Source organism: Alligator sinensis, unplaced genomic scaffold (assembly GCF_000455745.1).
Source record: "Alligator sinensis unplaced genomic scaffold, ASM45574v1 scaffold388_1, whole genome shotgun sequence".
Lineage (NCBI taxonomy): Eukaryota > Metazoa > Chordata > Crocodylia > Alligatoridae > Alligator > Alligator sinensis.
This window is the reverse complement of record NW_005842394.1, coordinates 1,309,803-1,323,622: the sequence shown is the minus strand read 5'-3', so window position 1 is coordinate 1,323,622 and position 13,820 is coordinate 1,309,803. Positions and strand designations below refer to the sequence as shown.

Sequence of the window (13,820 nt, the reverse complement as noted above, 5' to 3'; positions counted from 1 at the left end):
TTATGCACGTCCCCTGCTGCTTCTTGGAGAGTGGGACGGTAAACCCAGAGCTCCGGCCAAATGCCAGTGTGGCCATATTCTGCCTCTCTTAGCTCCTCTTCCCCCTCCACAGCATTTCTGGGTGCTGTGGAAAGGCCCCTGCCTTCCACACGCAGGGGCTGCTGTGTCCCAGCTTAGCAGCCCCCATGCCCAGGTGGTGAAGCGCTTTGCAGGACAAGCCATGAGAGAGGTGTGAGGGGGTCCATCACTGCCTTACCATAATCTGCATGTCCTGCTGCAGGTTGAGGAGCCAGGACATGTTGGGCTGGCTTTGGAGGACCAACATCCTTTGCAGATTCTGTGGCACTTCTCCATTTTGGCAGTTCATCTCCACGTTCACATCTGTTTCCCAAGAGCTATGGAACAAGCCCCAGAATAAACCACAGTGACCATGGGCCCAAGCACCCTCCTGGGCTATTAGTGTGTGTGGCACACTATTAGTGTGTGTGGCACACTAATATTCCATTTTCTTGGTCCTCCCTGTAGGCAGCTATCAAAGGCCACACCTGGACGCTGGCATGGGGATCTCTAGGACTAGCTGTAAGAGGCATCCCCGATGTGTAAGCACCCTCCTGCCAAGGGCAGGCCTCTTCCACAGGCTCAAATCTGCCACTGCCTGGCTAAGCTCAGGGCACCTCCTTAGCCTCGCTGACATGGGTGAACACTGCGGAGCTGTATGCATGGCTCTCTTGATCACTCACACACACACACACACACACACACATATGCCCATCACTGGAGACCGGCCAGAGGAGCTTTGCCTCCTCCTCACCAGACCACACCAGTGGTTACCTGGGGTCCTCTGGCCCCTGCACCCACAGGATATGAGCCTCCTTCTCCTTCATCTCGTTGCTGGTGCAGGTTTTAACATCATTGGACAAGAGCTCGGCCTCTAGGTAGTGCCGGGCATTGAAGCCTGCTTGAGGATGGCAGTCAGGGGGGCTGCTGGCATCTGGAAGGGAGAGAAAAGAATCAGTGGTGTTACAGAGTGTGGGAAGCTTTGCTGAACCATATGGACTTCCTTCTCCTCCTCCTTCTGGGGGGCCTGGTCCCACAGACATGATACAAGACCTCTTCTGTACCCAGTTGCAGGGGGAGAACAGAGGTGTCCCATCTCCCCTCCTCTCTGCTGTAACTAGAAGGGCTCCAAGCTACAAGTGTGGCCAGGGGCCAGGGAATCCTGCCTATGGCAGCCCCCCACTTCCCCAGTGCAGCTGGGCTCAGCAGAGAGAAGACATGGCTCATGCCACCTCTGAGTGCTTGTAAGGAAGATCACACTGCAGAGATGGTTGCGGGCACTGTTGGGGCACTGCTGAGAGGACGTCTGCAGAGCTAACTGAAAGTCAGCTCTGTCTTGATTAAGCCTCAAAGCCCAGGGCTGAGTTTTTTGGCATCATGGGTGTAACCAGGGCTGGCTGCTTTGAACTCCCTCGGTCCTGGACAATGTCTGGCCGGGGAGGATGGTTTCTTGCTGCTCCCCTGCAGTGTGCCCAGCTCCCGGCCTGGCCCATGGGTGAGTCTGACCAGCCAGAAGCTTGCGAGAGGCTCATGGACCTACCTTCGCCCAGACGGAAGAAGATGTGCTGGGGGTTTTCCAGCTCGGTGTAGGATGTAATGCCCCCATAGGTGGTAACTGCCCATTTCACAAGCTCTTCGCTGTTGTCGGACAGAGAAGCGTTTTCTAGTCTTGCTTCGGTACCGTCTTCGAAGATAAGCACCTTGGCACGGAATATGATGTTTGGCTTTGCGTCCTGGGAGTGGGGACACACAGGCTCTGAGATACAACAGCAAGGAGGGGGCTGCTCCCTGGGCAGCGCCAGGGCCCCTTGTCACACCCTCATTGGGTCTCTAGCTGGGCTGGGACCCCCAGTACCATGAGAGTTTCCTGGGGGCTGCAAGGGCTTTGCACCTCATCCCCCCCAGGGCATTCCAGCAAGCAGAAACAAGGGCGGTGCCAATCAGTAATGCTGGATACCTGCCTATGCTGGATGCCACGGCTGGCCCTGCCCACCCCTCTCGGGGACAACTGAGCCCTGCAGCATGGTTGTTTATTCCTCTCCCCTCAGACACAGAGCCACAGCCTGCGGCCACCCGTGCTGGCTGCCTTTAGGGTCTGCTTGGTGGCCTAATAGGAAGCCTGCATCAGCTGGCAGGGCCTGGGAATTTTCCACAAATGCTCAGAGGAGCTGGTGCCTGGCCTCTCTGCTCCCCTGGCTTCTAGGGTCATCTTTTCCCAGCAAGTGAGGACAGGAGCAGTGAGCAAGACCCAGGCTGATGGCTTGCTTCCCCGGCAGTGCGCAGAGGAGCCGCCAGCGCAGCACTCAATCTGATAGCGCCTTGCGCCCGGCCCCGGCCTCCCCCATTGTCAGCCCATGTTATTATTAGACACAAATAGGAAGGAGGCTTATTTTGCTAACAAAGCTCGCAGCCCTGGCTGAGCCTGCTGGAGCCAAGCCCCATCCCTGACCTTCCTCCCAACAGGCAGAGGAAGCAGGAGCCTTTGCAAGTCCTGTGCGTCACTCCCCGCGCCGACTGGCTGCGGGGAGAGGGGGGGAAGCAAATAGCAGCCAGAGCCTGGAGCCACAGGGAGGGGGCGCTCAGGGACAGCGATGAACCCCCAGGCCAGGTGTAGGGACAGCCTGGGGGCAGGAAGCCAGGCACGCTCCAAGCAGCAGGGAAGGAAGGGGGTGTTCTCTGCTGGACACCGACCCTCCAGACACATCCTGCTCAGCCAGTGGCACGAGTGTCAGGCATCGTGGGGGCAGCAGCACCTGCCTAGCCTCAGCAGTGGCTTCCCCATGGCATGGCTGGGCACTGGAGAGAGCTAAAACTGCATTGCTTGCCCCAGGGAGGGGATGGTCTCTATAGCTGGGGGGTCGCCCCCTCTCAGTGCTCCCAGCCTGCCAGGGAAGGGTCCCTGGAGTTCATTGCAAGTTGGGGAAAGCCATGCTGGGCTGGCCATTGGAATGGCCCAGGCTGCAGCAGGGAGCCTATAAGCATTTGCTAACAGGCTTGCCTGGACCCCAGCTCGCCCCCGCACTGAGAGGCTGAGCACGTGGCTGCCCATCTACATACCCAGCTGGGTGTCCAGCAGCCCAGGACAGAAGTAGTGACAGAAAGGGTAGATCTCCCTGGCCCTGCCACACCACTCTCTGCAACCCCTGAGCCTCTTGGCAAAGGAAGTGTGTCTGGGTGCCCCAGGCTGATGAGCTGGCAGTTCATCTCACAACCTACACAGACACCCGTCAGGTCAGTGTGTGTTGGGCTCCATGCAGGTATATTGCAATGGGGACCTAAGCTCAGGAGTCCAGGGCCAGTTCAGGTAAGGCTCTGCCACATGGTAGCAACTGCAAGAAAGACACCTTAAATTGGGGGGGGGGGAGTTATCTACCACTGAGGGAGTTCGGTGAGCTGTTGTAGGCCAGGGCAGCACCCTGCCTTCCCCTGTAACAGCTCATCAAAACTTCCTAAGTGGCAGCTTAATAGACCTGGGAGCAGATCGGGACCTTCATGCTATCACTGTCCAGGGATCCCAGCCCCAGCCCTGGCATCTCCATGGAGAGTGGCTTGGGACCTGTGTGGGCAGGGCACACACAGTCAGGTGGACAGGATGATGCTGCAGGTTGGGGGGAGGAGGGAGCGGCATCTGGAAGCAGGATGGGCAGGTGGGGCTGGGATTGCGGAGCAGTGACAGCACGGAGCTGAGCCCAAGGTAGAGCCATGATTCACTCTCCACATGCCCCTGCCTGCAGAACCAGCGCCCATCACAGGGATGTGCGGGCAGTGGATCATGGCTCTGCCCTGGGCCAGGGACCTGGCCCCATGCTGTCACTACCATCCTGGCCCTGGCTCTGCCCACACATCCCACCTCCACTCCTGGACGCAGCTCCCTGCTCACCCACGGCCCTATCCCATCCACCTGGCCAAGTGCACCCTTCCCACACAGGTCCTGGGCTTGGAGACTGTCTGCCCACTTGCTCCATGAGTCTCCTTTCTATGGAAACTGTCTACCTACCCGCTCACACCTGGCAGCAGGTGCAGGGAGGACAGGCTGGAGTGCCTGGGCAGCAGGGCCAGGGCTCACAGTGGTGGCAGCAGGAAGGAGCTGCCACCACTGAGGCTGCTGGGAAGCAAGTCTGGCAACCATGCTGCCCTGGCCCCACTGTGCACCCAGGGGCAACAGGACCAGCCACACGTGCCATGGCCCAGGCTGCCCTTCGTACCTGCAGTGGGCAGGGCCAATGGACTCACTGCTCCTGGAGAGCTTGCAGTCCTTCCAACCACAAACGATACCCCAGAGGAGGTGAAGGGGGACTGGAAGGAGGGGGCAGGACCTTGCTGCTCTTTTGAGCCATTTCCTTCTTCCCTGGGGGGCAGCACCGGGGTTTCCAGTGGGGGATCACATGCCAGCTCCAGCCTCTGCTGTTTGTTATTGACACTAATGGCTCCTGTGGGGCTCAGCTTGGAATCTGGGAGATTTCTTCCAGCTGCGGCAGTGGAGACCAGCCAGCCAGCCAAGACCTCTCCCTGCCAGGGCTGTGGCACAGCCTCACTCCCAGGGCCTCCAGCTGTTTGCTTCCCATTCTCAGACAGAAGACAACCGAGACAAATAACAGGACACGGGAGCCCTGCTTCTTTCCCCTCTCTTCCCACCCCTCTTTCCTCCCTCCCTGTAGTATAGCATGTTTCATTGTGGTTCTGCTCTCTCCTGCCCTGAAGGTCAGGGTGGTCTTGTCAGTGCTGCTGGCACACTCACAGGTGCAGCACTGGGAGGCACAGTTCTCACCTGTCTGGGGGACATCTTAACAGGCCAAGAATGAAGAAACACGGTCCCAGGATTGCTGGAGTAGATTGCCAACACCACCTTCCTCTCGGGGGCCTTTCTTTCCAGGGACACGTTCAGCAACAAGAACGGATTCTGAGGGAAGGAATGGGATTACATCATTCAAACTCCTTGCACCCAGGAACACATGGGGCAGCATCACATGCATGGGGCACCTTTTAGGTGGGGGGTTTTATTGCAAAAGAAGCGAATGCAAAAGAACAAACCAAGAGGCAAACACAGCAGGATCTGGGGTCTTCATATACAGGGGCTTCACACCCCTGGCCAGCGGCTGAATGAGGGGTTGGCAGTAGGTGCTTGCTGCTGCTTGTACTTCAAGAAGTGCCACTTCTACCCTCAGCTGGGGGTCCTCACAGCTGTGCATGGCAGGTTGGGGAAGTGTTGCCCTTGGAAAGAAGAGTTGTATGTCCCAGACATGCACAACCTCTCCTCTCCACAGTGGGGTAGGTGCAGAGCATTTGGGCTCTGCTGAATAAAGTCTTGAATAAAGAGAGACTTGACCGGGAGCCTTTGGTCTGCAGGCTGGTCACTCCATGGACAAAGACTCTTCTCTGTTGAAGCTGGGGAAGAGGCCAGCTCTACCCTCTGGGAGGAAAGTCACAAATCCTGCCCCCTGACTGTGGCTAGGTGAAGGGAGCATGACCCAGGCCGTGGGGCGAGGAGCTCCCTCACACAAAAGAGCTGGGAACATCCGTCCATCAGTCCCCAAACCTCTCCTCCAATCCCCTCTCCCCCAGAACTGGAGCATGGCCACAAGGTACACGAGCAGCTTGCCGGGAGCCCAAGAGTCACAGGCGTGGTGGATCATAGGCACCCTGATTTCTGCCTGGAGCCATGGCCCACCCAGAGTCCAGCTTCCTCTATTCAGGCCCATGACACCAGCCAAATTAACCTGTTTGGCAACCACACACCACAAGCAGCTTCCAAGCCACATGTTAGCCATCCCTACACTAGACGGTGCCCATCCAGATGTGCACGAATGACCCTGTGGTAATCTTGTCCTGGTGCTCTTAGACACTGCTCTGCTCAGTGGTGATGTTTCTGACCTGGCTGCCATGAGAGCATCCTCCGCGCCTGGATTCAGGCTCCAGAGTGATGATTTAAGCCTGGTAATAAGCTCCAGATTTCAAGCCCTGCATGTGGAGACACCATCCTACAGCCTTACTGCAGGACCCCAAGCCCTGCTGCAAGGTCCAGAGTGGAAAATTACCCTGAGTGAAATAGCAGCTATGGGCAGACAAAGGAGACCTCTAGCACCACAGGCCTTTGCCCCAGCACTGCCTGAAGGCATCTGCCCAGCGCTGACTCAGGAAGCATCGCCCCCACTTCCTGCAGCGGCCTGGGCTTTCCCCACAGGTCAGCCCACCCTGACCCCATTGATGAGCTGATGGTGCCTGGGCTCCCGGCTGGGTGATTCAGGGCAGAGTTTCCCGCACATTGTGCACACACACCCTGCCTGTACCAGGATGATCTTATCGGGAGCTACTGGAAAGAAACAAGCAAGAACTCTCCCCCAGCCAAGCTGTGTATAATAATGCACCGCTGTACCCAGCCCTGCGGTGCCACGAGGCATCCAGTAAGTATTACTCTGGGTGGCCCCAGGACCCCGGCAGGGCCCTACAGCCCCGCAAAGAGGAGGGGCTTGCTTCTATTTTTACTGCTGTGTGTTTTCCAGAGGCCATTGTTCCTCTTCTCTAGAGTGGCGGGAGGCTTTATTTTACCCCGTGTTGCCTTTTTCATGGGGATCTGCTTATAGAAACTGGTTTCCAGTAATTCTTCTATAAGTGGAGCCTGGTCACTCGGGCTCCCCCGCCCCACAGTCGGGGCATGGTGCCAGCTGTCTGAATGCCGTGGCTGTGACATCAGCCCCTCTGTGCACAAACAGATGCGGGGGGCTGGAGTCTGGGTTATTTATTTACATGCCATGACAAAGGCCTGGCTCCCACCTGTAGCGGGATCCCAGCTGTCTGCTCCTGCCTTGGCCCTCCCTTCACAGTCAGGTGCCTGGCAGCAGCCTTAAGGGAGATAGTGCGGAAGAGCATATTCATGTGGCCCCTCCTGAAGCCTTGGCTGAGCCTGCACAGACCTTGCGTTCCAGGGCCCCAGCTGTACTGTTCCTGGTTCCTGGCATGTCAAGGGGACAGGGACAGATTTGGCTCCAGAGCTAAACTATTCCATGTTGGGGTCCCAGGTTCTGGTACAGGCTTCACTGTAGAAGTAGGCTGGTCTACAGGGCCAGACATCAACCTGACACCTAGGAGAAGGGGCTGGATCTACTAGGTGGGCAATTTGCTTGGGCTTTGTCTATGTGGCCCAAAGCTCTGCCAGGCAGAGATCTCAGACCTGGTCTGTAATCACTAGGCTTGGGCATGGGGAGCCTAGGCTAACACACCCAGCTTGTCAGACTGAAAAGAGTCCCTGACAGCTGCTTTATCACTGAAGATGTAGTCACATTGGCTTGGACCATCTGGAGGCTGCTCAGTATCCAAAGCATAGTCACTTATCCCCTTCTATGACTGCACCTTGTAGTCTGGAGTAGGCAGCCCAGGCTCCAGGTGAGCTGGAGGGAGCTGTGGCCTCTCCTTCACCCACAATAAAGCACCTCCTTTGGACTGCACATGGCTGGGCCCTGGACATCTCTCCCTCTTATCCCTTTGACATGAGCTCCTCCACATGAAAACCTCGCAGCTGACATGCCTGCAGCCTCCTCACTCCACAGCTCAAGCCCCTTCTCTGCCCCAACCTCCAAGTGCTTCTGGACCCTTTGGCCAGGGGGTCTCAACTCAGCAGATTCCCAGTGCCCAGGCTGGGGCCAAGCAATGCAGCTTTTTGGCCTTAAATGGTTCTGGGTGGCCAGATGCCAGTGGAGGATTCTGGCTCTGGCGTCCCCGAGCGGGCGGCACAGCCCATGAAAGCCTGGTGAAGGGGAGAAGCCCAGCAGCCTTCCTCCTGCTGCACACAATGGACAACAGAAACATCCCGCCCAGTCGGCAGACATGGGACTCCAGAGGAAGCAGAGGAGCCCTGCACCCTGCCCTGCCCTGGGCTGTGTCGTGCTGCGGCTCTCGTGCGTTCTGCTCACTGCATCTTGGGGCTCCCAAAGCAGCCAGTATGCGGAGATGGCAGCCCTTGTGCCTTCAGCCTGGCTGCCTCCTTCATGCACATGGAGACTTTGCCATCTGTTTCTCTTGATCCTTTTTCCTCACCAAACCACCTGGGGTGCGCTTTGTTCCTGGAACCTGTGCTATGGTTTCCTGTTAATACGGTTTAGTCCAGGATAAGAACACATACAGGGCTTATTTTGGGAGCTTAGCATGGAGAGCCCCTGGCCAACTCAGAAGGAAACAGTGTTCCTTCCCATGTAGAGGAAATTGCAAGTGATCTCTCGAGTGTATTTTAACAAACTACTTCCAGCCTTGCAGTGGCAGGACATTGATGGTGCCTTATTCCCCCAGCTTTGCTCTTACCAAGTTAACGGTTGTTTTTGATGTTTCGGACATTGTGCCTGCTAGTTGTTCCCAAAGTTTTCAAGAGCAGGTTAGACAAATGCTTATCCAGGAGGGTTTAGACAGGGATGGTCCTGTCTTGAGCAGGGTACTGGGCTAGATGTGCCCTCCTGCAGGCCCTGCCAGCCCAGCTCTGCTATGATTCTTTGACTTCATTGTTAATGCTAAGGCGAGCGGTCTGAAGGGTGGATGCTGCTGCAAAGAATTAGCTGTGGGGAGGAGTTCAGGAAAAGATGAGTGCGAGGAAGGAGAGAGGAAGGCTGCTAGTGGCAACTCCATACGTCTTTATAAACAACCATCCTTCTTGGCCTCCGAATCCCAAGAGGTTTCAGTGTCCTCACACTGGTGTGACCTCATGCTTTCAGTTCCAGCTTCTGCCTTCAGCTCCACCCACACAAAAAAAGAAGTTGGTGATCGGAAGCGGAGCTGGGTGGAATCACGGGGCAGCATCAGCTGTGTCTGCAGTCTTAGGGTCAGTGGTTTGCTGTAGCAAGTTATGCTTTCCTCTGCAGTGACCCTCTGTCACCCTGAACCCAATGACCTCTAGCTCCAGAGCTAATGGATTTGAATCCAGCAGATGAGGGCAGCAGCAATCAGTTAGCTACTGCAGCTAGGGCAGGAAAAGGCAATAAACACTTGCCTGCGTGTTACACATTTGAAAAGAATAACTAACCAGGAAGCACATTCTTTCCATCCCTGTTTGTCAGCAGGACATTGCTGTATTGGTCTCATTTTGGAAAGGACAGTCTCTACAAATGAGCTATAGTATAAAAAAGCCGTAAGGAGCTGTCCACCTCCTCTCCATGGGTGAGGATAGGAATGGGAGATGGGCCCCTGTGCTGAGGAGCTGACAGTCCAACTCAAAGGGCCCAACACGGAGGATGGCTCAGATGAAATATAGCAGGAAATCCTCCTCCGAGAATCAAGCATTTCACACTGATTCGTCTGTCTCGTTCTCACTGACTTCATGCTGCTTATAATCAAGTCCCTAGTGAGGAACATGGCTGGCAGGGATAAGAGTCTCACAGCCAGGCTTCCCCAGCCCAGCTGTGACTTGCAATAAAACATTTCCAGCATTGTGTGACTGACAAATGCCGTTGCCCTGATTGATATCCCTGCTAAGGTCCTTATCACATGGGCATGCAGAGCTCCGAACCCCACGGTTAGACCCCAGCTGACCAGCATGGGACGCAGGCCCTTGGATCAAAGACAAACACAATGGCTGAGAGCTCCCAAGAAGTGTTTATCACGTCTCACCAGGTACTGAGCTCTCTGCATACGCGGTGAGGGCCATATTCTTCAGGCTCCGGCTGGTTTTACCCCAGTGTAATTCCACCAGCTTTGGGACTGGTAGTGGCTGCTACACAGCACTGACAAGCCAACTATTTACTGCATTATGTCACTCAATATAGGCTCCCACATTTGCATCTGCTGGCTTTTATTGCTGGATTCCAAGCAAGGATGGGAAGCATAAGCCACGTAGAACCCATTCAAAGTGTAGTGCCAAAAGGGACTTGTGATTTTAAATGCCTGGCTTGAGAGACCTCCAGGGGAGCTGTTTTTTTCAGAGGGCAGGATCAGGACATCATGCCAGAGGCGCTTTTAAAGCACCTCAAAGCCCACACCCAAACAAGGAGCATCTAAAGTGACAAGAAGACATACAAAAAACTGGGACTCTTGGTTCCAAAAGTGACAAGACACTTTGGAAACAGCTGGCTCAGGGCTACCAGTGTAACAGGGTGATTCTAGGTCTGTTTGGTTTGTTCAATTTTAGAATTATGGCTGCTGCATTTTATCTGTTTTGTCCCTGAAAACTCTGTGCGGGACCTCATTCCAAGAAAACCTCTTTGGACTTCATGTAGCTTTGGTTACACTGAGTTAGAGAAATGTGGCATTTTAAAATTAGCCCCTCTCCCCTTGGAAGGAAGCAGAACAAAATCATGGTTTCAATTAAGGGTGGGAGGGAAAATAGATCACAGGACTCCAACAGGGTAGTGAAACCCATGCGGTTAAAAAATGCTTGAGGCCAAATGAAAGCCCATATGCCACCTGATCCTCAGATCTTTGGGCTGGAGGGAAACGGTCGTGGTTGAAAAGCTAGAACGTGGCCAAGGCTGTGGTGTTTTCTATCACAGCAGCATACATAAGGGTGACAGGAGATCAAACACACACACACACACACACACACACACACACACTCTCACTTCCTGCTCCCCCCTTTGCTGCTCTACATCCAGTGCTGTTCTTATGTGCAGGAAGCAGAGCACATTTTACGAGACTCTTGCCCTCTGAAGTGCCTGTAAATGTCATTTTAACTGCCTGCATATACCATAAAAACAAAGCTGGCAGATATACGCATGAGGGTTTGCAGCCCATGAGAGACATGTGCCAAGTACTTCAGACAAACTGTGAGCCCTCCCAGGGAGCATAGTTAGCATCAATTATTTCCCTTCCAAGTCAAATATCTCAGCAGAGGAAGCAAGGACTGACTGGGTCAGGGGTAAGGTAAGGGCTGAGGCACGTAGGCTACAAAGCTCCTACAATGGGCTGGGCCTGTTATGAGGACGGTACCTTTTGTCATCACTGACATCCCCTTTAGAGACTGCATATGGGTCTCCATTAATTAGTTTGACCAATTCTGGTGAATATGTTTTTAAAAAGCAGGGCACAGGAAGGGCCATTCTGACACAGATCCACGATCGAGTCAGAAGATCATCCTGCCTCTGATCACAGCCAAAGAAAGGTGTGCAAGGCCCTGTCCACCTGGCCACAGCCTGCTAGGTGTGTCGCTGCCCGTACTGGTTCTGAAGAGCGCGGTTTGTGTCTGCCGTCACAACCGTGTTTCCACATCTCTACCAAGCTGTGTTTGTACAAGTACATGCTGGGAAAATCCAGGCAGGCCTGTTATAGTGCCTTAGCAGCAGGGAGTGAATCAAAGGGGCATGACACAGAGCAGCACCACAGCAGTGCATCTTGGGGACTCCTACCACACTGAAAACCAAGGTAAGGAAGGTCAGTCTAATTGGTGATGCAGGTGCGAATGCAGGGAACCCACCTTCCCTGCGCAGCCCCCACCCCAGGCTGAGCCCCTCAAGCCAGACTAGGGCTCCAGCAGTAGCTAAACACTGTCAGGCACCAGGTTACCTACCAACCGATAGCTGATGGTCTGTAAAGACACCCAGGTCAGAGCCAACCCTGCCCTAGCAGCTTGGGGATGTAGCTCAAAGGAGCTGAGCGGGTGGCAGGGGTTGTAAATAATAACAGCTCCATAATGCCGCCCCTGCTGTCCTGTGCCCTCCCCAGCAGACAGCCTGGGCAAAAACAGGCCTCAGCACTAAAGCAGTCTGGAGCATGTTCTTAGCATGACATTAGTAACTCGCATCCAGACCCTGGGTTTTGGGAGGTGGCTGGACAGGCTGCCCCAGTAGGGATGGAGGCTGCTTCTTTGTGGGCAATGGAATTAGCACCTTCTTTTCTCAGTTAGTCTGACGATTTCTTGACATCAGCTGAGATACCCCCAAGCCCATGTGTATCCCTGCCTGTGGCTGCCCTATCCTGTCCCTGCTGGTACAACCACACGCTGTCCCTTTCTTCACCTGCCAGCTGATGCAAGCACCTCCTCCAAAGAGCAAAGCATGGTCCATGCTGCATCAGCCTCTTTTAGCTGCATCTCCTCAGCCAACACAGGACCCGCCTGGGGATCCCATCCTGTTTCCATTGCAGTGGCACACAGCCCAGCTGTGACACAGACTGGCCGCCATAAATAAAGGATCCTTCACAACGTGGTCGTTCCATCCCCCTGTGCCTGGGCAGGTTTAATCTAGTCCCAGGAGATGCAGGCTTCAGACCAGTGACAGCGCCCAGGCTGGATGGTGACAAGGAGGTGACATGCTTCTTCTCCTACCCTGGTCCCCAGCCCCACAATCACTCACCTCTGTCAAGCTTTTCACATTGAGGACGTGGACTTCCCGGTCTTTCCCCACAGTGCTGCTGCTCACGCATCCTCTGATAGTCTTGCTTGTTGTGTAAGACACTTGGACATCCGGATTTAGGCCGATTGGCCGTAGGGTGCAGGCACCAGTTCTCACTGGATCTAGAGAGGAAGCAGCTCAAAGTCAGGCGCCTTGCTACCATCCTGAAGGAGAATGGTGATAAGGGAAGCCCCAGGGGGCAGGGAGTGCAGGGAGGAAGGGAAGGCTGTGGGTACCAGCCAAGGGGCAGAAGAACCAAGGGGCTTGACAAGGGAATGGTCTCTGAGGCACAGAGGTGAGAGAACTGCAGATCATGAGAGATTCTTGGGCGACTATCTACTCAGTGCAGGGAGAAGGTGCTCAAAGGAGAGGGATGCAGGAAGGAGGTGGAGTAGCAGCTAGCAAGGTGCCTGAGCCCAGAAAGTGAGAAGCAGCCAAGGAAAGACATCTGCCTTGCACTGGAGGCTGCAGGGAGGAGTGGGGGCAGCTGGTGTTCTAAGGGGGAAGCCCCGACTTCTAGCACCAGTTGGCTCTGACAGAAACCGCAGCCCTGACGTGCTTGTTCAAGACACTGTGAGTACAGGAAGGAAGGAAGCCAGGAAGGACAGATGGATCGGGCACAAGCATGGCCCTGGAATAGGTTTCCTTAACAGAGTGCAGCAGCAACCAAGCCCATGGCCAGTGCTTCTGCCCAACTCCACCCTCTCTCTGTGGCTCTATGGTGCCTTTGCAGTCAGGGGTGCTCCATCGGGGAAGTGTTTCATCGCTAGACCTGATCGCTAGCACGTGGTGGCAGATCGCTTTCTACCCCTGGTGCAGCTCCACTGATTATCGCTGGGCTCTGGCCAGCCTATCCCAGAGCCCAGTTCCAGGGAAGAGCAACAGCAAAATTGTTCAGATGCCAGCTCTGCATCCGAAGTCCGGAAATTCCAAGTACAGGCTGATCTCTGCGTTGCACCTGGGCTGCTGTAATGTTCCAGTCATTGGTCACCCCTGGGAACTGAGCCATGGTTTCCTCAGGCCAGATGCAGGGATTGTCACTTCTGGGCTGAAAGAGTAGCTCCTTGACTGGGCAGCTACCTGTAGGGCAGCCTTACTCCTTGCAAGTCAGCTTTTGGAGGAAGGGATGCAGCTTGCAGAACCATGGGTCCCTGCAGGGTAAACAGGACGCTCCAAAGACCTGATGGGCCACACGTGTCACCAAACCTGTTCCTGCATGTTATATTCTAGTGCCTAGAGGCCATGGTCAAATGTGGGGCCTACTCTGCAAAGCCTTGAGCACACACAAAGGGAGAGCCTTCCTGCCCCCAAAGACTCCCTGCTCTCAGCAGACCAGGAGGGAGGGGAAGTGACTGCACCAAGGTCTCAGAGCAAAGCTAGGACTGGAGCACGGCTGTCTGAGGCCACGCTGCCTTCCTAGTCACAGCCCATCCGGCACTTCACAAGGTGAAACACTGACTC

General features: G+C 55.1%; 2 protein-coding genes across 2 annotated transcripts in view; one reads left to right on the top strand and one right to left on the bottom strand.

The window, feature by feature from the left end:
• The window catches only part of FPGS (folylpolyglutamate synthase), a 41,845-nt gene extending 32,131 nt beyond the window's left edge, over window positions 1–9,714 (top strand). The window contains exon 16 of the mRNA XM_025211230.1: window positions 9,096–9,714. Within this exon, the coding sequence (XP_025067015.1) occupies window positions 9,096–9,170 (75 nt within the window). The 3' untranslated portion in view covers window positions 9,171–9,714. The remainder of the gene's footprint in view (window positions 1–9,095) is intronic.
• The window catches only part of ENG (endoglin), a 37,642-nt gene that overhangs the window by 11,122 nt on the left and 12,700 nt on the right, over window positions 1–13,820 (bottom strand). Inside the window, exons 3-7 of the mRNA XM_006029725.3 lie at window positions 12,321–12,481; window positions 4,826–4,957; window positions 1,598–1,790; window positions 832–991; window positions 257–395 (exon numbers count right to left, since the gene is read on the bottom strand). Of these exons, the coding sequence (XP_006029787.1) occupies window positions 257–395; window positions 832–991; window positions 1,598–1,790; window positions 4,826–4,957; window positions 12,321–12,481 (785 nt within the window). The remainder of the gene's footprint in view (window positions 1–256; window positions 396–831; window positions 992–1,597; window positions 1,791–4,825; window positions 4,958–12,320; window positions 12,482–13,820) is intronic.